The sequence below is a fragment of the Colius striatus genome, chromosome 1 (assembly GCF_028858725.1).
Source record: "Colius striatus isolate bColStr4 chromosome 1, bColStr4.1.hap1, whole genome shotgun sequence".
Taxonomy (NCBI): Eukaryota; Metazoa; Chordata; class Aves; order Coliiformes; family Coliidae; genus Colius; species Colius striatus.
The window spans coordinates 6,727,647-6,750,293 of NC_084759.1; the positions used below are offsets into that span (position 1 = coordinate 6,727,647).

The following is a 22,647-nucleotide window of genomic DNA, read 5'->3' on the forward strand; positions in this document are numbered from 1 at the left end:
ATCTATACCTACCTACAAATAGTGTAATCAGCAGGACCAGGGAAGTGCTTGTCTCCCAGTACTCAGCACTGGTGAGGCCTCACCTCAAGTGCTGTGTTCAGTGTTGGGCCTCTCACTATAATAGGGACATTGAGGTGCTGGAGCATGTTCAGAGATGGGGACCAGAGCTGGTGAGGGGTCTGGAGCACAAGTCTGATGAGGAGTGGATGAGGAAGCTGGAGATATTTAGTCTGAAGAACAAGAGGCTGAGGGAAGATGTGATCACTGTCTATAACTAGTTGAAAGGAGATTGTAGTGAGATGGAGGCTGGTCTCTTCTAGCAATCAACAAGTGATAGGACAAGAGAAAATGGCCTCATATTGTACCAAAAGAGGTGATGTGGAAGAATTTCATTGAGAGTGTTGTTCGATAGTGGCACAGGCTGCCCAGGTTGGTGGTGGAGTCACCATCCCTGGACATGTTTAAAATAAGTGAGATGCTGATGGACTGGCAATGGAAGGTTAGTGATTGAACTCAGTGATCTTTAAAGTCTTTTCCAACCAAGATAATTCTGTGATTCTATGATGCAAGGATGTCTGTTCCTTTTCAGCTCTGTAGAGGGACAGAAGACAAGCCACAATCTCAACTTTAAATTTTTAAAAATGCTTACACACTAAAAAAAGGGTGGTTTAAAAACACACATCCTAAATAACTTGCAAGATGCAAACTTAACGTGAAATTTTAAGCAATATTAATAAAATATTATTCTGTAATGTTTGTCTAGCTTAACTATTCTGTACACCATGATGTCAGAGACTCATGATACTCCTGCACGTCCTATGTTTTGCTATAAAACAGATTTTAAAACTCTGTAGTTTTTCTTATAAGGGGAATATACTTTCCTGCAAATCTTCAGAAATACTCAGAGCAGGATGAGTACAGCAGTTTACTAACATGAAACAGGAGCACAATTGTTGCAACAGGCAACACCAGCAGGTAACAGGACTTTTGTTTGCCCTGTGGCGTGACACCATATGTCATAACTCTATGTTCCATACAAAAAAATTGCATCTATTCTGTCAGACAGGCAGTATTGGTTATGCTACAAGATAAAGTCCATATAAAATAGATGTGTTGCTCACTAATGTCAAATGTCTTAGCTTTTAAAGACAATAAGGCATGCTGCTTCTGAATGTACAACAGGGTATAAAGGAAGCTTGACAGCAAGACAATATCTGCAGTTAGGCTCAGTAATATAAAACTAGCCTAAAGTTTTATTATTGATACAAACTTTCCATTATTTATAATGGACCTTATTATGTGATGTGGCCATTTAAACTAATCAGAAGATACACCCAGATGCTTCCAGTTTTCAGTATTTTTTAACACATATTTTGTTGGATAAAGAATGCCATTTATTATCACAGAACTGCCTTTGACTGATGCTGTGTTATTATCCGGTTATATTTACATGAATAACAGTGATACAATACTATTACAAAACGGTGCAATACTGAAGTTAATGTATACTCTGTAATTTATTAGGTTTGTGTAACATAATGATTATTTTTGTGGTTTCTTAGTTGTAACAACATAACATACAAGAAGCCAGGATTTTCAGTCAAAAAGATTTTACTTTTAGAGATTCTATGTTTTGCTTAGAGAATATCATAGCTTTTTTTTCCTAAGTTTTGTATCTTAGATTGACAAAATTCCTGTGGAGAAACTTGAGCTACTTAAAATCTGATAGAAGTAGTGCATGTGGGCTGAAATTTATAACATTTGAAGTTATATTGTGAGTTATTTTTATGCAGTTCATGTCCTCTTTTACTGAGCATTCTGCCTAAGAAACACTGACAAATGGATTGATAAAATTATCATTTATTGTTTTACCTTCTGCTCTGAAATTAACTTTGTGATTTATTGTTAGCATATTTAGCAGAATAATTAGCATGTCGGTTCTTTTAAGTCACTGAACTGTGTGTGTAGATACATATTTTTTAAAAAGAATAAGAAAGATAAAGGGAAGTGATTCTCTTTGTTGTCTGCTCTTAATGAGAAATGAAACCTGACTTTAAACAAGAGAGACTAGGGTTGAGCCCTTTTTTGAAGACATGAACATCACTCGGGTCAAAATGCTTTTGACACGTGTAAAACATTCTGATGGTTATTTGTAATTTGAGATTAGCTAAACTTCTCTAGAGACAATAAGAACAAGAGAAAGTTCTGTTTCTTTAACAACTGCTTTTCTTTATTCTTCCTTGGTCATACAGTCATTCCCAGCACAGCACTGCAACACGTCCACCCACAGTGAGCTTGCAGCGGACCATTTCTGTGGAAGGGTAAGATGATTCTCTGTTGAAGCCTCCTGTAGAGCTCTCAGATACTGATAAGCCACTGAACTGCCCACATACACATAGCTGTTAACTACATGTGGTTTTGTATAACAGTGTTTAAATCTATGAGATTAAGAAATACTTTCAAATTAGTGCTGATCCTGTCTAGATACTTACATTGAAAGGTTTGGGTTTTATGGAGATGACAATATCTGTCATGGAGATATATTAACTACAATTTCTTCAGCACTTGACTACTGTTAATATTTACATGTGCTAGCTGTAAAATGGTTCCCACTAATCATGGAAGTACCCAGTGAATACTTACTCTATTTTCTTACTGTATGCATGAGTTCTTTTTGACAAAGCAGAGTCCCAAACTAAGGATGAAGAAGTACTGATAGAGAGTCATAATCCTGTGCTGGTATCTGTCTACATTGATGTGTTAATTGTAGAAGCATGGCTCTGACCACTTAGCAGACTCCATTTTAACAAAAATAATTGGGTAAAATAAAATTGTGGAGGCTCCTTCCTTGTAGGTCTTCAAGACCCACCTGGACATGTTCCTATGCAACCTGATCTAGGTGAACCTGCTTCTGCAGGGGGGTTGGACTAGATCTCTAAAGATCCCTTCCAACCCTACCATTCTATGATTCTATGATTCTAAAATATAACTTCACAGAACTTACAAGCATAAGTAGTCTTGCATCTTGATAATATTAGAAAAAGTTGATATTTAAGACTGAAAACAGATTTTCATCACACTGAGTAGTTTGCAAAAACTGATAGATTTGTTTCTCTCCTCCCATAGAAATTTGAAAGGGTTTGAAATTTTTGTAGGCATGAGTAATAACTTATCATTGGCTACTCTCAAGTCCTATTTCAAGACTTTTCTTTCTTATGATAAAAATGAGAATCTCAAGTTTCCACAGAGGAAAGATATCATCTTGTCATATTTTGGTTTATGTTACAATGTTATTGTGGAGCAGTCAGAAAATAAAATGGCAGCTATGTGAAATAATCCACTCCTAAATGAAGTGAAACGTTTTTATCAAAACTGTCATCTGGAAGGTAGTTCTGTAAATGAAGCCCTCATAATCCAACTCCCTTGCTCAAAAAGGGCTAATTTCAAGTTAGAACAAGTTGCTCAAGGTCTTGTCCAGTGAAGCTGTGACTATCACCAAATATGCAGATTGCACAACCTCTGAGTAACCTGTTTCAGTGCTTAAACACCCTTAGTTTGGATTTATTTTTTTAACCTCTTTTTCTCTCAAACTGAGAGAATCATAATAATTTCTCCTGTCTTTTCCTCAAATCAACTAATGAATAAATTGATGTGGGAAATCAAACTAAGCTTCAAGAAGAAGTTTATCAATAAAAATGGTGATTAGATTAAAATAAAAAGGGGGAGGGGAATTTGTTAAATTGATGTTTAAGGAAAGAAATTCTATTACGGTGTCACTGACATGGTTTACTATACTCCATAATTCAGGAGCTATCCTGTAGGTTTAAGCTTCTACTGAAATTTGGAAATCAGTCTGTCTAATGTGAATTTTTAGATGAATTTCAGAATCTATCCTGGCCATGCAGACAACTTGCATTTATTGTGCATGAATCATCGGAGCACAGGAAATCTGCAATTGATATTACAGGTCTCCTGCTGTTCAGGAGGTAGAAGAATATCTGGCTTATAATTATTACTAATCAAATTACTCTGAGTCATATTTTATTTCGCATAGGAAAGTGGGACTGTTAGCCTGTTACACCGCTGAGCAAAAATAAGTAATCTGCTCAGCCCTAAATATTTCATTGTGTTAAAGCTCCATTTACTCTAAAGTTTTTGTGAAGACCATGCTGCTATGCTTATAGCTAATACAATTTGAGGTCAAAACAAAGTTATTTTCTCTTTTAGGAACCAGGTTTCCATTAGTAGAGTCCTGTATTTAGGTGACTCGTTATACTGGTTTTGAGATGCACGTTGTAAATAGCTGTTTTACCTGCAAGGCATCCCTAGAACACATTAAGATTTGTGACCTGCATGCTGGCTCTATGTGACTAACTATGTAGTCACTGAAATAATATAATTATTGGGTCCTGTGAGGGAGAAATGAAATATGAGAGAGTTAGAGAAATACAGGAGGAATTGCATATCTCCGGCATTTTTTCCTTTCTTCACAATGTCATAACTGTACATGAGGTGAACAGATTTATTATGTGTATAAGAGCATGAACTTCATAGGTGTTTGATGTCATTGTTAGTGCACTCTAATTAGACAGTTCTTTAATGATTTCTCTGCATGGTTTGAAAGCAAGAAATCTGTAATGTTCGAATTTGAAAGTACTGTTGGGTTGATTCTTTTGAAACAATTTTAATGAACAGTTTTAACTGTGAGCATTCAAAATAAGAAAAATATTGGATGAAAACTAAAGCTTGTTATTTGGAAGTCCTGCTGCACTACTGCATAAAGCTGTAATGGTAGTGGTGTATGATAGTTATTCTCTCTGTAGTTGACATTCAGACTAAATTGTACTTTATATGCTACCAGTCATCTCTTCTGCTGAGCTGCTTAGAACCTGGGATTTCAAATTATTTGATCATGAGCATTTTGATAGAAATTTTAAATGCATTTATTGATGTGACTGAGTATCTCAAATCTCTACAAATATTTATATGTAAATAAACAGCATTTGAACCATGACTAAGGGTAAGAATTTTTATTCTTCTCAGGACAGAGTTTTGTGTTTCAAAAGTGTCTTATATAAAGTAATTCTGGATGCTTGCTTCCAACGGACTGTGTATTGATATTTTGAAACATGGCTTAGAGGCACTGCTATTTTTAAGTATTCTCGTAGCCTTTTAATACTTCTTGTCTCTTGACAGTGCAAAGTGGTTGCCTATCACCATTTCCATCTCATCTAGTTTTGTTTACAAACTGAAAAGCCTCAGCATTCATGGTAAATAGATCTGTCAAATGCTGTGAGTAATAGTTGGTAGAGAAGCAGTTTCAACACGGAACCAGTAGTTTTTAAAAGCAGGATGCAAAGCAAGCTTTCTAGGATGGAGTTGCTTGTACTGGGTATGGCAAGTAGAAAAGAGATGGAATTTTTAGGATTTATTTGGATTAATATCATGTAAATAATACAACTCCTGGATCAAAGCTCAGGGACAAGTGCTTATGTGAGACAAAGTATATATAAATCAGTATGCTAGAATAATCATCTTCCTTTCAAAGTTAAAAAGCATATTAGCTATCCTACATTGTCACTCTAGAAATCAATGAGCTTTCTCAAATCTAGGAGACATGCTCCTGTGCATTTAAAGGAAATATCAGGTGTCATGATCAAAATATGGACCAGTTTTGCAAATAAGAGATTGTTCCTGTATGCCAATTTTATCTTGCTAGCTGTAAGCAGAAAACATTGCCTGGTGTGTAGGCTTTAATTTCTCTACAAAAGACAAAATGAAAGACTGTTAAAGTCCAGAGGGGTTCCTGCAATACAAATAAAGTTGCACATGTATAAGCCAGTCTACTCATGCATGCATCAGTCAGGTTGAAGCCTGGCTCCCAGCAGATTCCCTTGTATTAAATATACTTCAAAGTTCACGACAAGTTAGACATGATGTTTGCAGAATAAATGTATTAAAATGTAGTCAGTATTAAAGTTAGGATAAAGTACTGCTTCTGCAGTTAATGCAAATGTCCATCAACAAGAAATGCTGAGGAAACCACAGTCAAATAAACAGATAAAACAATTGTTTCCAGCAGAATGGATAAGCGTGGTAAGCAAAGTTCTGTTGTGCTGTGTGATATGATAAGTGAACATCTCATTAAAAGCTGTTTGCTTAGTTGTTCGCAAATCAACATTTAGTAACATGAAAGAATAAGTCACTGATCAATTACACATAATGAAAATGAACAGTCTGCACTTGACCAAAATATTGTCTTAATTTAAGAAGGCAGAGTCATGCCTCTGGACTTTGATGCCTAATGGGACAGCAATAGATCAGAGGATGAGTTCCTGATTTATGTTATTTTAATTGATATCTTGATTATAATAAAGTCACAAATCAGGGATCAGGTCTCACTGGGTCAGCTGCAACACTGGTGGGTGACACTGATGTGTTCAGCCTCTCCTTGGCTCTGAAATGGAAAAGGACTGGGGACTGGAGTTAGAAGATCTGCCAGCTCCCTGACACTGCCAAGTCATGGTAGTTTGGACACTTGACAATGAAGATAAATCAGAGGGAGGGCTAGGGGAAAGTCAGGTGTAGTGCTCTCACATTCTGATGGAAAGGTTTTGCCAAGCTTAAGAGGGGATCAGCAAGAGGAAAAGTAAAAGCCAGGATGCCACAGAAATGATATTCCAATAAAACAATAGGTGAGAGCACTACAGATAGTTTTTTCTCTAAATTGAAACAGAATTGTAAAAAGTATAAAATTAAATTTAAATAACCTGAGTAAATTTGGTCCTGTCTGAACGTTGAGGTATTTTAAAAAGGTGTGTGCATATTCCAACCCTTCAGCCACTCACACAAATTCTGTCTTAATTAATTAGATTTTAAAGCATCACTCACACTGGCACGTTCTTTGTCCATCCTAGTTTCATGTGTTAAATGCTGTCAAGAAAAATGCTCCATCTATTTGAATTACCTTGTTTAGGTCCTAGGAGTATGAATGCCATTTCGCTGTCTCAAATAAACATGCAGTTATTTATCAGAAATGTTTGAAGTGTAAGAGGAAAACTAGAAGTAGTGTACTGAAAAAGAAATGGCTTGTCTAGCCACCTGACTCTAAGCAGGTGGAGTTCAGTGCTCTCGCAGTGAATTGTTAGGAACCGAACACTGTGCTGCTCAAGAGAAGGCTGCTTTGATCCCTTAGATTTGGGGATGTTTTTCCCTCTGATGTATTCTACTGTGTGACTTAAACCAACTACAACCATTTCTGTCAATTTCAATTTTCTCTCCAGCTATTTGCTACTTGAAGTAGCTCAAATGGGTTTTTGTTGCATTACACACGTGTAGTGTTTTGCACAAAGGCTGTGGGGGCCTTATGTGGAGACTGGATGCTACCCCAATGCAAGCAGGAAGAACAATAAATGTTCTTCTAGGCTTTCTATGATGTGTGTTACTGTAGCACTAAATCAGCATGTGAGTGAATGGGTGTATGATTTCAATATCCTCTCTGAAGCAAACAGCATTTTTGGAGAAAAAAAACCCATACCAAAACAACAACAAAAATGCAGCCAAAGCAAGACCAAAGCTGTATTGCTGAGTCCCTGTGGATCTGGGATACTTCATTGATTGTATATAACTGAGGAAGTCTCTAGTGTCTAATATTTGAAAGCATCCAGTGTACACAGTGTTTCTATAGATGTCTCAAAAAGCACAAAATCATGTCAAGGCTCCAGTTTTAGAGATGGTGCAAAAGAAACAGAGCTGTGTCAGTGTGAGATGAATACCAAAACTGACTGTATTCTTTAATGTAGCCAGCGGCACAAAATAAGCAAATTAAAAATTGATTTTCTTTCAGTTCCATATTATAAGAATTACTTGTTTTTCAGAATGCTCTTCCCCTTCATTTATCAATCCAGTTTTCAACCTCTTAAATTAAATCTATAACTACTATGGTTTCACCATCTATAGAAAAAAATGATAGGGATGCTCACATTTTCTTATTGTAAAAGAGTAAACTAATCAAAACAAGCATTCAGTACAAATGTAGTAGATATAAAACACTGGGGTTTTTTGAAGGTAATGAACAAAATACCAAACATGAATCAAAGAAAACTGTTAAGGAGGGAAAATGCCTCACTTTTTATTTTTGTTAATATTATTTTTATGACAGAAGAAAATTTCTTAAGTGTTAAAGTTTTACCCACTGTGATTTGTTGCTACTTAATGGTTTCAAATATTAATTTAATAATATTTTGCTTCTATATGAGGCCTGTAATTTATAATGTGCTTTATGGAAAGTTCCATTTAAATATAAGAAAAAGCTATTTCACTGTGAGGGTGAGGGAGCCCTGGCACAGGCTGCCCAGATGGTTGTGGGGTCTCCTTCCTTGGAGGTCTTCAAGACCCACCTGGACATGTTCCTATGCAACCTGATCTAGGTGAACTTGCTTCTGCAGGGGGTTTGGACTAGATGATCTCTAAAGGTCACTTCCAATCCTACCATTCTATGATCTGATGCATTCCTTGAAGCAACTAACCAAGTCCATCCAGATTGATTTTCCCATTGATTTCTGAGCCTGTAAATTTCTGTAGATTGCAGCAATTTATTTTCTCCTGGCTCTATTATAGTGAATCTTCCTTTCTTCTTTACCTTTTTAATTCCTTCCTTGTTCTCATTTACAGGTGCACTGTCTCTCTTTATCCTGTTTTCTCTTTTCTTTGCTCATCTCACACTCCTTTCTAATTTCTGCTTGATTTCCCCTGCTGCTCTTCTCTGTTTGTGCTTGGTACAAAGCTGTGGGAAGGCATAAAACATTCACACACAGAATTAAAGTGCTAGTACACTTCGTTAGCACCTAGAAACTTACCTTCAGCTGTATTTATCACAGGAGAAGTTGTAAATGGAGTAACTAGTTCAAGCTGGAAGCAAAAACATGCATTTCAGAATCACTGGATGTTGCTGTTCCTTTTTACTAGGTAGCTACAGCGTGCCACCTAGTGTCCCCAAACAAAACAGTGAGCTTTTAAAATAAGTTACTCTGAAATTACCTTTGCCATGGTTGCTGTTTTCTGCTGAGAAATACAGGTTTTCAGAGAGTGCAATTACTGCAAGAAAACATTCCCATTCGAGGTAATTTTCTTTCACTTTTTACTCTCCTATCACTATCCCATCTTTAAGTCTTTAATTCCATTACTTCCGTTACAGTATTTGTCTGCATTCTATCTGCATTCTGTCTAGAGTATTTTCATGTGCATTAGAAATACATTTGTAAAGATTTTTATTAGAGACAAAGGATTTTTTCCTAATGTTACTTTTCAGATATTCCAGAAAATAAAATGGAGCTCCTGCTTTTGGACCTCCTTAACCATCACATCGAAAGAGCTGACTATCAACTTTTTACCAGGCAAATAAATATGCAACAACATCATCTTCAGCATTATCAAAGCTAGCCTTGTCTTTGAGTGTGTCTAAAGCATTGACTCATTTCTGCCTTACTCATCAGAGATCACCTGAGCAGTGGCTGGTATTGTAGTTTGTTTGCTTGAGAAAACTTTTTTGATAATACACGACAAAGCTTTATTATCACCATAAGGTGGTGGATTTTTTCCATTTTCACACCAAGTGCTCTATGCAGGTGTAAACCATGATCTATTTTAAAAATCTCAGTAATTTATAATATTATGGTGAATTGGCATACACCTCCTGCTTTCTGCAGGGTTTACAGTACAGTCGTGGCTAAAGGTTATTTCACGGCTCTGAACAACAAGAACAATTCAAGAACAACAGTTTTGTGTTCTTGAATCCACCTTTCAGATAGGTATCTATCTGCAGGATACCCAGATATGAAAGAAATATGAAGACATGTTATGGCTGATCAGTCTCTATAATGCTAAATTTGAGTCATGACCAAAACAATCTGAACAGGAGCCAAAACTCATTGTGTTTTAATCATGGCTTCTGACATCTCCCCGTTATTGTTTGAGCTTCCTCTGAACATAATCATCCAAGAGCAAAATGTGAATTTTGCTGTCAAAAAGCCAAAATTCCAAACCAGCACTGACAGCATTTTAGGCATAAATCTGCTGACTTGATCAGAGACAGGGATTAATAACTGCACCAACTTTTTGTTGAGCTGCACAGTTTACTATTCAGTGGATACCCAGTTGTATTGACCTAGTTTTGCCCATAGCACTGGCTTTCAACTTTACAGTCCCAGCTGCCTGTCAAATATGGAAATACTCTGTTTCATTTTGAACAAGAGCTCTTCTGACTTCACACCAGCAGAGCGTGGAAATGTATTTGTTTGTCTTTACTGCATCTTTTTCCTCAATATCCAGGTAAATAACAATGCCAGTAGCTCAGCTCTCTCAGACTACTTTTCATGTGTAGGATTTTAAGATGACAAGTGAATAATTTCTGTATCATTTTGTGGATGAGGAAATTGAAGCTGGAAGAACAAATGGCTTGCCAAGATCACTCAGCAGTACATGGGTTAAGCCAGGAAAGGAATCCAGGCTTCCAATTTGCTGTCCCAGTTCTGCCCTAGCCCCCAGGCTACCCTTCCTAACTAAAAACCTGTTTAGACTTCTTAGGTCTGGATTACATTGTCTAATCTGCACATGTTTAAAAGGAGATGCTAAAAGTGTTGCTACAAGGTAAATCAACAGCAGTGATCCAAAAGGAAGAAAACTCCCTTTATTTTCTGAATGGTTAAGAAGATTTCAAGAACAAGCAAACTCAAGACAAGATGTCTTTTCCTCTCAGCTGTAATTTTAAAAGGCTGTTTTCTGACTGTACAATGTTAAGAAAAAGTTACAAGATGGAGAATTGTATGGAGTAGGACTAATACTTTTCACTAAAGGTTACAACCACCTTTAAAAATATTGTAAAAAAAAATCCTTTCATTTTTTTCTTTTAAAAATACTAAGTTTTGGTGTTAGAAAGTTGAGGTGTTATGTAAAGATCATGATCAAGCTGGGCTTACAGCTTGAACTGTAGCCGTGGGCAAAGATGATGATTTCAGATTTATCATGTAAAGATTAAGTCACCATGTATACAGCAGTTAAGATCTAACTCACATCAAGTAAGACTTCTCTCAGTCGCTTCTCTCTCTCCCTTTTTTTTGCTTTCTTTAACAACAAATTAGAAATGAAAAAGCCATTTGTGTGATGAATTGTTACATAGTACATAGGAAATATTGAATCTTTTTAATGAGTTGTATTCTGGAGCATGTCTCTGTAGATGGTGTATGTTGACAATTGTCACTTTGATTTGTAAAAACTGAGAATTAGGTGAACATTTTATTTCTCTGTGAAGAGTTACAGGCATGTCAATATACATCTGTTTGAGTATTTGCAGGGCTGGGCTTAAGATTTACACATACTAGCATAACAACTTTTACAGTTTTTCTGAAAAGTAAATTGTAAGAGGGATTTGAAACGGGACAAGTACCAATAAATATGGGTTGTGTATGTATATATTGTTGTTTATGCCTATATATCCAAGGGAGAAACAGATCTGAGGCCTCATATGTAGAGCAGGGATTGGGAACCAAAATACATGGGATAATTTCTCAAGGATGCTGCCCTAATTGCTTAGGAAAGTCACCTCTGGATGTATGTTTTGTCATCAGCAAAATGTGTGTTATTAAGTTTACTTCCTTTGGGGCAGGTTTTCAGTTTACACATAGGGTTATTATTTATTGATTGATTTCCATCATAATGAACAACTTTTTAAACCAGTAAGACAAAAGCAGGTATCCCTTGGTCTGGTTCAGTGATAAAGCTGTGGTGTGACTTTACAATTACAAGCTCCTAGTAATGTCATAATCGAGATTCTCATGAGATTTTGCTCTGTTTGCTTGATCGTACAATTCTGTTTGCCTCAAATCTGTCAGGATCAAACATACTTGTCATTGCTTTGCCTAGAGTTTTGAATTTTTCCTTTGTTCATTGGTTTAAAAAGCAAGACTGGAGAGAGAAAAAACATTACTTCTACTTGTATATATGGTATTGCTATAAATAAGATTATAGAACATATTCAGTGTTTTGAGTTTTTATTTTAAGAAGTTTATCATTTATCTTGGTGAAGATGACTCTAGAGGTCTGAAATGAAGAGAGATATTTGGATTTAGCCAAATGGAGAAAAAGAGAATGCTGGTTAATTCCTAGCTTCTCAGATCTCCATTAATAGATTTATCTCATTTGTTAAATGGTTTATTTAGGCAAGAACAGACCATCATGTCTTAAGAAAAATACATTATGCTTATGAGGCCTTGAGAGAAGTGTAGACATGAAGAGTTGTGAATAGATAAATACTATCATTTTGTTTCTATACAGAGAACCTCGAAAAATCATCCTGCACAAGGGCTCCACAGGACTTGGTTTTAACATTGTGGGAGGAGAAGATGGGGAAGGCATTTTCGTGTCTTTCATCCTAGCAGGCGGGCCTGCTGATCTCAGCGGAGAGCTGCAGCGAGGAGATCAAATTCTGTCTGTGAGTATTTGTGCTGGACTCTTCTGGCCAGCTACTTAATCTTGTTCTTTGTCTACACTGTAAGAGACACACAAAGAACTTGGTTTGGTTTCCATGTTGTGAAATCCAAGCTGGAAGCAGTTTATTGCTCAGTATTTTAAGTATTTGCTCTTGGTTTCTATAGCATTTGTTAACGCTGTTACTTTGCACTGCTCTCTGCATAATACTGTCTGTAGTATGGCCACAACATAGAGAAGACCTAAAAAGTACATGCCTCAGTATCTCTCAGTTTAGTTCATCATCCAGTTTCATTTTGCCCCAAAAGCACTACTGAATCCGAAGATATTTCTCAATTTCAACTTTCCTTTGAGGAGAAAGAGCAGAACAATGAAATCATGTAGGCTGGGGTTGCCATCTAGTGTGCACTACAGTGCTCAGCAAACAGCCCAGGACAAGGAGATGAGACTGTGCTAATCATCTCGGTGCCTCTAATGAATTACGTGATCAATCTGAAATTCATTTTCAAATTTTAGAGGATAAAAGGCTTTGTAGCCTGAGGTTATATTTTCACTACTTAGTCTCAAAAATATCTGTTTGATTTTTCTTGTGTGTATATTGACAGAATGTGTTTGAAAAAGAGTGCATTCATGTTTCTGGCTCTATCAAGTAATTGAACATCTGACTGAAACAATCCAAATATGAAGGATTTTGGATGACAATGAATGCCTTGAAAATGTAGTTAAATACCCATTCACATTATACTGCCTTACAGAAGAAAAAAAAATAGAAAAAATAAATTGTATCCCAAATTGACACGTTTGTGGCTATTTTCTGTGAACTACATAAATAGCCTTAAGGCAAAAAAAGTGAAACACAGCAATTATTCATCCCGTATGAGTGATGAACACATTAGGCTGCAGTGCCACTCTCCCACTATCGTGCTGTCTGTCACTGTGACTCGTGCATCCTGCGCTGCATTTTGGCTAGTGTCAGGCTAGAAGATGTCTTCAGCCTGGATGGTTTCTAACATGGCTATGTGGCACTTCCCTGGTCAATGTTTAAGTCACTTCATAACTAAGTTGGAACTGCTTTTCCTATATTGCTAAGGAGTGTCTTGGCCACTGGCCTATTCTGTAAGAAGTGAATTTACCATGCACCTGTCAAAGTTAAGACCAAACAGATGTAGTAACCTGAAGCAGTGAGAACCTGTTTTAGACCTGTTCTTTGAAAATACTTAAAAAAAAAATGAAAAGGGTCAAGTAAAAGATGTTTAGGTGCCTTAAAGAGATCTCTAAATAGAAAGCTGGTAGGAAATTGTAAGAAAACTAAAATAGACTCTTACGTAGACTCTTATTTGTCCAGTTCTGGGCCCCTCAGTTCAAGAAGGACAGGGAGCAGCTGGAAAGAGTTCAGCACAGGTCCACATAGATGATGGAATGGAGCATCTCCCTTATAATGAAAGGCTGAGGGAGCTGAGGTTCTTTAGCTTGGAGAAGAAGAGACTTAGGGGTGATCTCATTAATGTTTACAAATATGTAAAAAGTAGATGCCAGGCTGTTCTTAGTGATGTCCAAATATAGGACAAGGGACAATGGGTACAAGCTGGAACACAAGAGGTTCCAAAGAAATACAAGGAAAAGATTCTTCACTGTGAGCATGACAGAGCACTGGAACAGGCTGCCCAGATGAGTTTTGGAGTCTCCTTCTCTGTACTCTAGGTGGTCCTGCTCTGGAACTAGAAGATCTTTCAAAGTCCCTTCCAACCTTTAAGATTCTATGATTCTGTGATAAGTTTATTACCATGAAGAGATAAGGAAGTCAAATGCCTGTGCTGAGAAGAACACAGACAAGAACCTGAAAAACAGAAGTGAAAATTTCTTCAGGAAAATTATGCAATTTCTTTTTCTTAGGCTAGGTGGAGCAAAATAAGGCTAACTGAAAGAGTCCTATGAGATCAAAGCCTTCCACAGTACAGCATATTCAGAAATGCAGCAGTGCAGATACAAATTTAAGAGTTCATTTTCCTTTTTTTTTTTTTTTAAGCTGAGGAATTTTTGTCTGCACTGCAACTCAGATTTTTGTCTGTTTCGTAGTAGTGTTTTCCATAAGTTCTAATTAAAGTTACCAGTGTTGCTGCAGCATTTAATTGTCATGCAAGAGTAGTTCATTTGTTCATTGAGCAGAGGGATGGAAATTATTAGTAATTTAGATTGCATGCATATCCCCAGGCAATCACCAAGCCAGCCATTGCTGACTTAGTCACAAATCACTATTAATAATCCATTCTTCCATATTCAAATGGAACAATTTTCATGTGCAGGCTACTTTTAGAACTGATTAATCTTAAACTATTGTCTGGTGAAGAGTCATAGACACCTTAATTCTATAAGGGCTGCACAAAGTCAGTCTGTTTTCCTGTTTATACTTTCTTGTCTCATCCCTGAAGACATTTATTTCTCTACAGGAATAGTTTTCCCATTTGTTTCTCAAAAAATCTGATTTACCAAGAACAAATAGTACCCTGAAAGCTGGTGTTTCTAATTGATTCAAACTTGGTTAAATTTCTTTCAGACAGGAAGCACAGTAAGGGGTTTAAATTTTGGACATCTGGATTTAATTCCCTCATTTTGCTGTTGTCCTTTCACGTGACCTGAGGCACAGTGCTTTATTTTTGTTAAGCCTCAGTCTCCTGTGTGGAAGAGGAGAATTACAGCACCTTCCTAACAGTCTGTGCTGTGACTATGACAAAGTGTTGACTGGTTGAGAAATACATAGGCTCACCTTTGGGAAGGTGCCTATAAAAATACCTTAAATAGACTGCAAATCCATGTGTGAGAGACAAGAAAGCTGGGAATAACCATTGCCTTTGTGTGACACACTGGATATATATATAGTCCTAGAGTTAGACCACAAAGACTGGACAAATCCCATAATCTCTCTGCCCCTCCTTCTGCGTACTCACTGTTATGTGACAGAGAGGGATCCAAACTCAGAACTCTCAGGGGCTCTGTGAAAGTCTATGCAACAGCCTTGGCCTCATGGATAACAGAAATTTGAGTTTCCTTTTCCCAAGTGCCACCAGATGGCATCGCAGGATCAGAAATTATGAAGATCTACTTGCAGAAACTGACTAAAACCTTAGGAAAAGCAGTGATGGCTGTATTTTTGTTTTCAGTTAATTGGCTGGATATGTTTAAACTTATCTCAGAAGGCAGGCTGATATCTCCATGCTTCTGTGCAAATCTGCACCTTGAAGGAAAATTGAAGGACGATGGAAAATATTCTATTTCAAGTAATTGAACATTTCCAATCTCAAAACAAAAAAACCCAATAGTGTTACATTCATGCTAAGCTGCTTTTTTTTCCTCTAAAAGTTATAATTGTCTTTATGATGGTATCTTGCTATAATTCATTATGCTTCTGTGAATTACTACCAAATTAAACATTTTCCTCCTCTTTTCTGAATGTCTTTAAAATGTAGTGATGCGTATGTCAACACTTTAAGATAATAGATCCCTACCTGCAGTACGTTCCTCTTATTTAATATAATGTAGCATTTTGAATACTGACTTGATTTACTAGGTGCTGTGTACACACAGATTAGCTTTTGTCTCAGGTCTTTACAACTCAAATTAAACAACTCAATTAGATCAGTTTTAGAGCAGTGGAAATGAGGTGCCAATACATTGATTGATTGATTTAAAATCATGTCAGAAGTGTGGGTCAATTTTAGACTTATAGGCTGCTTGAACTCTGATCTGTCTCCTGATTATCCATCTGTTAGGGAAACGTAGTCTCTCATAAATTAAAATGTAACATTCCCTGATCCTATTGCAGTTTAAAATTCAATTCCAGTATTAAAAGATGTATTGTCTACTAAAATAGCAAAGGGAAGCCGGTGTTTAGTGAAAATCACCTGCATGTGAACGAATGGTTTCCAAGAGCTATAGGCATAAAGTGGCCTCACATGCATACATCTTTGCTGACAGGAAGCAACACATATCATTTTAGGAAGCTCATGGGGAGGCAGGAGAGGAATATGGTCCTATTCAAACAAAAATTGCCACATTCATTTTTGCCTTACAGTCTCAAATCAAAATTATGGTAAAGCATATCTACCTATTTTAGGTGTCTTAATCTACATGCTTCAAAGCACTGTCAGTGCCAAGTGGGCAACGTTATTTATAGGTGCAGTACATAATACACAGAGATTTAGATTAAACATGTAAATTCAGATTTACAATTTATACATAAATAATCAGTGCATATTACTCCTTCAACTCCTATGATGACGTTGTTTTTCAAACAGCTTAGTGGATGCATGAAAGGCTGTGGATGTGGTCTTCCTGGACTTTAGTAAGGCCTTTGACACAGTCTCCATAGCATCCTCCTGGAGAAACTGGGTGCCCATGGCTTGGATGGACCTACACTGAGATGGGTAGAAAACTGTCTGGATGGCCAGGCCTAGAGAGTTGTAGTGAATGGAATTAAATACAGTTTGTGGCTGGTCACCAGTGGTGTTCACCAGGGCTCAATGCTGGGGCCTGTCCTGTTTAACATCTTTATCAGTGATCTGGATGAGGGGATTGAGTCCACCGTCACTAAATTTGGTGATGACACCAAGCTGGCTGGGTGCATAGACCTGCTTGATGGCAGGAAGGCTCTTCAGAGGGACCTGGACATGCTGGAGTGATGGGCCGAGGCCAGTTGCATGACGTTAAACAAAGCCAGGCACCGGGTCTTGCACTTGGGCCTCAACAACCCCAGCCAATGATACAGGCTTGGGGCAGGGTGGCTAGAAAGCTGCCAGCAGAAAAACACCTAGAGGAGATAATCAACAGCCCGCTGAATATGAACCAGCAGTGTGTCCAGGTGGTCAAGAAGGCCAATGTCATTTGGGCTTTTATCAGAAATAATGTGACCAGCAGGGCCAATAAAGTGATTGTCCCCATGTTCTTGGTGCTGGTGAGGCCACACCTTGAATATTGTGTCCAGTTCTGGGCCCTTCACTACAAGAAGGATATTGAGGTGCTGGAGCTTGCACCAGGGCTGAGGATGTTTAGCCTAGAGAAGAGGAGTCTGAGGGGAAATACGATCACTCTCTATAATTACTTGAAGGGGAGTTGTAATGAGGTGGTATCCCAGTAATGAATAACAGGACATGTGGAAATGAGCTCAAGTTGTGCCAAGAAAGGTTTAGGTTGGCCATTAGGAAGAACTTTTTCACCAAGAGGGCTATTAAGTATTGGAACGGGCTGCCCAGGGAGGTTGTGGAGTCACCATCCCTTGAGATACTCAAAAGATTCATAGATGAGGTGCTGAGAGATATGGTTTAGTTTGGTGCTGGGCTGGGCTAGGCTGTGTGAGGTTGATGGTTGGACTTCATGATCTTAAAGATCTTTTCCAACCATAATGATTCTGTGATTACAGAAAAGATACTCCCTTTGCCTTACAGGATTTATTTGCGGAGGCACTGACCATATCCTTAGGCTGCTTACTTGCCTGCGGTGGTGTGGATGATATAGGACTTTGTCCTTTGGCATGGGAGTGTTATCAAATCCTGTGGTCTTTAGCTGCACTTGTCCATAAAAATCTCCCTTTATTTTTTTATCATTAATCCTAAGTAGGCAACAGGAAAAAGACAACTACATTGTAGTAATGGTAGAGCATTGTGTGCTATCTGTTGGCAATGTTAGTATATAACCAGTGCAGTGACTGCATAGATCAATTCACACGATTGGACTGTGTTAATGAAGCAGAACTTGCTTAAAATCAAGGCAGAATGTGTTGAAACTGTCACAGTTTAACCCCAGCCAGCAACTAAACACCACAGAGCTGCTTAGTCAGCTCCTGCTCTGAGTACTAATTACAAAATGACTAATTATAAAATATAACAATAATATTATTATTATTATTATTATATGGAAAAGAAATATAACAGAGGGAGAGAGAGAAATAAAAACTCAAGGGGAAAAAAAACCAAAACCAAACAAACAAAGGGATGCCCAATGCAATTGCTCACCACTTTGTGACTGATGCCCAGGCAGATACAGCCCTCCCAGCCAGCTCCAGCTTCTTGTGCACTCCCAGCCCGCTCGCTGTCACGGCACTGTAAGAAGCAGTAATCAGAACATCCCAATGCTATCAACATTCTTTCACACAGCACCGAGCCAGATATTAGGAACAAAATTAACTCACTCTCAGCTGAAACCACGAGAGAAATAGTGCATGGTAGGTGATACATGTGATAGATTTATAAAGAGAAAATCTCTGAAGAGAAAGGGAGCTGAAAGCACAGGTGCTGTCATGTGTTAATAGGATCATACCAATTAGAAGGATGGATAGAATAAGCTCCTTAAGAGCAAACAGTGGATTAATCTACATTCAGGCTTTGTTAATGTTGGGAAGCACAGGGCATGTAACCCTTTGGTCTTCCTCTGTAGCTAATGGAAAGATAGAGCCACTTCTGGAGTCCAATTTACCTTGTCCTAAAGCAGACAGTTTATACAGGTCAGATGACCATTGTGCTGAAAAAGTCCATTTTTCTTTTCACTGATTATAGAGAATTTGTCATTACTTACCTTTATTGAAATAGATCCCATCCAAACTGACTAAACATTCGTTAATCTTTTTGGTGGGGAATGTGGAAGAGAAAGTAGAAGTCAGATAATTCCAGATCTTATTGTGACCAGTATGGAAGAATGGCCTAAAAATAGAAGAATGAAACAACTTTCCCTTGGGTGACTATATAGTGTAGAGGCAAAGTTTATTAGTTTGTGCTGGAAGAGAATGAGGAAGTTCAGAAGAACAGGCAACATCAACTTCAAAACCCGTCTGCTGTGAATGCACAGCAGATGTGGAAAATGCCTTTGGGAGCAAGTTTTAAAGCAACAATTAATTCAGAAATGGTAGCTCTCAGTACTTGAAAGACTTTTGATGATACAAAATTCAAGTAACCAACACTGAAAAAGGAGAAGCTGAGTAAAGTTAGTGTGGTTATAACCACTGAGTCCTAAAAATGTATATATGTCAAGGTAAAATTCTGGGACAAAGTCAGAAGGACAAGATGTAAAATTCACTGTAACTAGCAAGGATTAGAATAGATAGCAAGAAAATACTTGATGAGAATACAAAACCAAATAATTAATTTATTTCATAAACAGCTGGAAGAAAGGCTACTCAAAAGTGAGATTAAGAGAGTTCAAATGCTTAGTGCATTTTTTGCTTTTGTTTTCTTTAAAAAAAGATCTGTGATCACCCAATTTGGGCAGTTATGAAGGAACAAAGAGATAAATATCCAAATTCAAGTAAAGCAAAACCAAGTTAGAACTTCAATAAATGAAATTTATCAACCAGCTGAAATTCATTCTTGAGTACTTAAGGAAATATGCAATGCAGACTGTTCAGAATTTTATTCAAGAATCCAGGCAATATTTGGGAATACAGAGAAATTTGCACAGTTTTCAGTGAAAACTTCTGGCAGAAATAATCTATTTGCAGATACCCAGAATACAACAGAAGGGGGAGTTATAAGCCCTATGCATTTTGCCAAAGACATAGTTTTCAAGTATAGTCTCCTTCCTGAAAGAACAGCCACCAGACTAGAAAAGAACCAATAGATCATAGAATGATAAAATGGCAGCGCTTAGAAGGGAACTTTAGAGATCTAGCCCAGCCCTCCTGCAGAAGCAGGTCAACCAAGATCAGGTCACATAGGAACATGCCCAGGCGGGTCTGGAAGACCTTCAAGGAAGGAGACCTCACAACCCCTCTGGGCAGCCTGTGCCAGGACTCCCTCACCTCAACAGTGAAATAGTTTTTTCTTATGCTTAAATGGAACTTTTTCTGTTCCAGCTTCATCCCACTACCCCTTGTCCTGTTGCTAGATACAATAGAAAAAAAAAGATGTCCCAAGCTCCTGACACTCACCCTTTAGATATTTGTAAATATTAATGAGATACCCCCTCAGTCTCCTCTTCTCCAGACTAAACAGCCCCAGGTCCCGCAGCCTTTCCTCATAATGAAGATACTCCAGTCCCCTGATCATCTTGATGGCCCTGCACTGGACTCTCTCCAGCAGTTTTCTGTCCCTCTGAGACTGAGGAGCCCAGAACTGAACACAGTACTCCAGATGAGGCCTCACCAGGGTGGAGGGGGAGCAGAACCTCCCTTGGCCTGCTGGCCTCAGTCTTCTTGATGCATCTCAAGATGTCATTGGCCTTTTTGGCCACAAGGGCACATTGCTGGCTCATGTTAATTTTTCCACAAACTTTCTCCCCCTGTAAGCTGCCTAGCCAATTCTTCATACATCACATCACAAGCCTCCTTCCCCCCACAAAAAATACAGAAAAACAGAGAAAGCAAAGATGCTGTCATGGCTAGAATGAATGTAAAGGTCTGGGTTAATGTAAGCTCAGACAATATCAACAACATCAGGAAGTTCTGGAATGTGAGGATAAGTTAGAAATGACAGTACGTCTCTAAGAGTTAACCTATTTCACACATCACTCAATCACAGAATCACAGAACAGTAGGGGTTGGAAGGGACCTTAGACGTTAGATCATTTAGTCAAGCAGGTCTGCCTAGATCAGGTCACACAGGAACGTGTCCAGGCAAGTTTTGAAAACCTCCAGAGAAGGAGACTTCACACCCTTCCTGGGCAGCCTGTGCCAGGGCATGCTCACCTTAACTTACAGTAAAGTCATTTTACCTTGAGTTTAAGTGGAACTTTTTGTATTCTAGCTTTTGTCCATTACCCCTTTTTCTATCACTTGACACTACAGAAAAAAGTATCACCCCAGCCTCTTGACATACACCTCTCAAATACTTTTAAGTGTTAATGAGGTCTCCCCTCAGTCTTCTCTGGACTAAACAGACCCACTTCCCGCAGCCTTTCCTCATGAGGTAGATGCTCCAGTCCCCTGATCATATTGGTGGCCCTGCACTGGACTCTCTCCAGCACTTCCCCGTGCCTCTTGAGCTGAGGAGCCCAGAACTGGACACAGGACTCCAGATGAGGCCTCACCAGGGCAGAGTAGAGAGGGAGAAGAACCTCCCTTGACCAGCTGGCCACACTCCGCTTGATGCATCTCAAGATGCCATTGGCCTTCTTGGCCAAGAGGGCACATTGCTGGCTCATATTTAGCTTATTGTCAGCCAGGACTCCCAGGTCTCTCTCTGCAGACCTACTCCCCAGCAGATCAATCACCAGTCTGTCCTGGTGCGTGGGGTTGTTCCTTCCCAGATGCAGGACTCTGCACTTGTCCTTGTTGAACCTCATGAGATTCCTCTCTGCCCAACTCTCAAGCCAGTCGAGATCCCACTGAATGGCAGCACAGCCTCTGGGGAATCAGCCAGTCCTCCCAGTTTGGTGTCATCAGCCAACTTTCTGAGGGTACACTCTGTCCCCTCATCCAGGTCGTTGATGAAGATGTTGAATAAGACTGGAACCCCACTGACCACAGGCCTTCATAGGATCATAGAATCATAGAATGGTAGGGATTGGAAGGGACCTTTAGGGATCATCTAGTCCAACACCCCTGCAGAAGCAGGTTCACCTAGATCCGGTCACATGTCCAGGAAGAGTTTGAAAACCTGCCATCCTCTGCGTTCTGTCACTCAGCCAGCTCTTGATCCACCTCACTGTCCACTCATCCAAGCCACACTGCCCGAGCTTTCTGATGAGGATGTTGTGGGAGATGGTGTCAAAAGCATTTGTGAAGTCCAGGTAGATGACATCCACTGCTCTCCACTCATCTAGCCAGCCGGTTATGCACTCAAAGAAGCTTATTAGGTTGGTCAAGAAAGAAAAACTTACATTTATATAGGATCATCTGAGCTGGTTTGGCAGAAAATAACCCCCTTTGTGTTCTAACTCTCCTCACCAAGGTGAGAGGTTAGATGTGGCTAGGTTTAAATTCTGAGTGATGCCCAACTTGCCACAATCTGTCCAGGCATGTTCACCTCCTGTGAACTACCACAGCTCTGGATGAACTTAATAGTGGGCTGCACCTTCAGTCCAGTCATGCTCATGATCTATCATCACCACACTCTAGGGTTTGGTTACTTTTAATGAGAAACTGTGACGACTGGCTGCTTAAACAGTGCAGTTTTAATCATGGAACAGATACACAGATTCTTTATGGATTTCTGGTGGTAGTGACTGTCTGCAGAAAAGCAC

General features: G+C 38.6%; 1 protein-coding gene across 7 annotated transcripts in view; it reads left to right on the forward strand.

Moving 5' to 3' along the window:
* The window catches only part of DLG2 (discs large MAGUK scaffold protein 2), a 1,019,609-nt gene that overhangs the window by 782,521 nt on the left and 214,441 nt on the right, over positions 1-22,647 (forward strand). For all 7 annotated transcript variants that reach the window (XM_061990809.1, XM_061990848.1, XM_061990864.1 and 4 more), the window contains 2 exons: positions 2,253-2,321; positions 12,331-12,487. In XM_061990809.1, the coding sequence (XP_061846793.1) occupies positions 2,253-2,321; positions 12,331-12,487 (226 nt within the window). The remainder of the gene's footprint in view (positions 1-2,252; positions 2,322-12,330; positions 12,488-22,647) is intronic.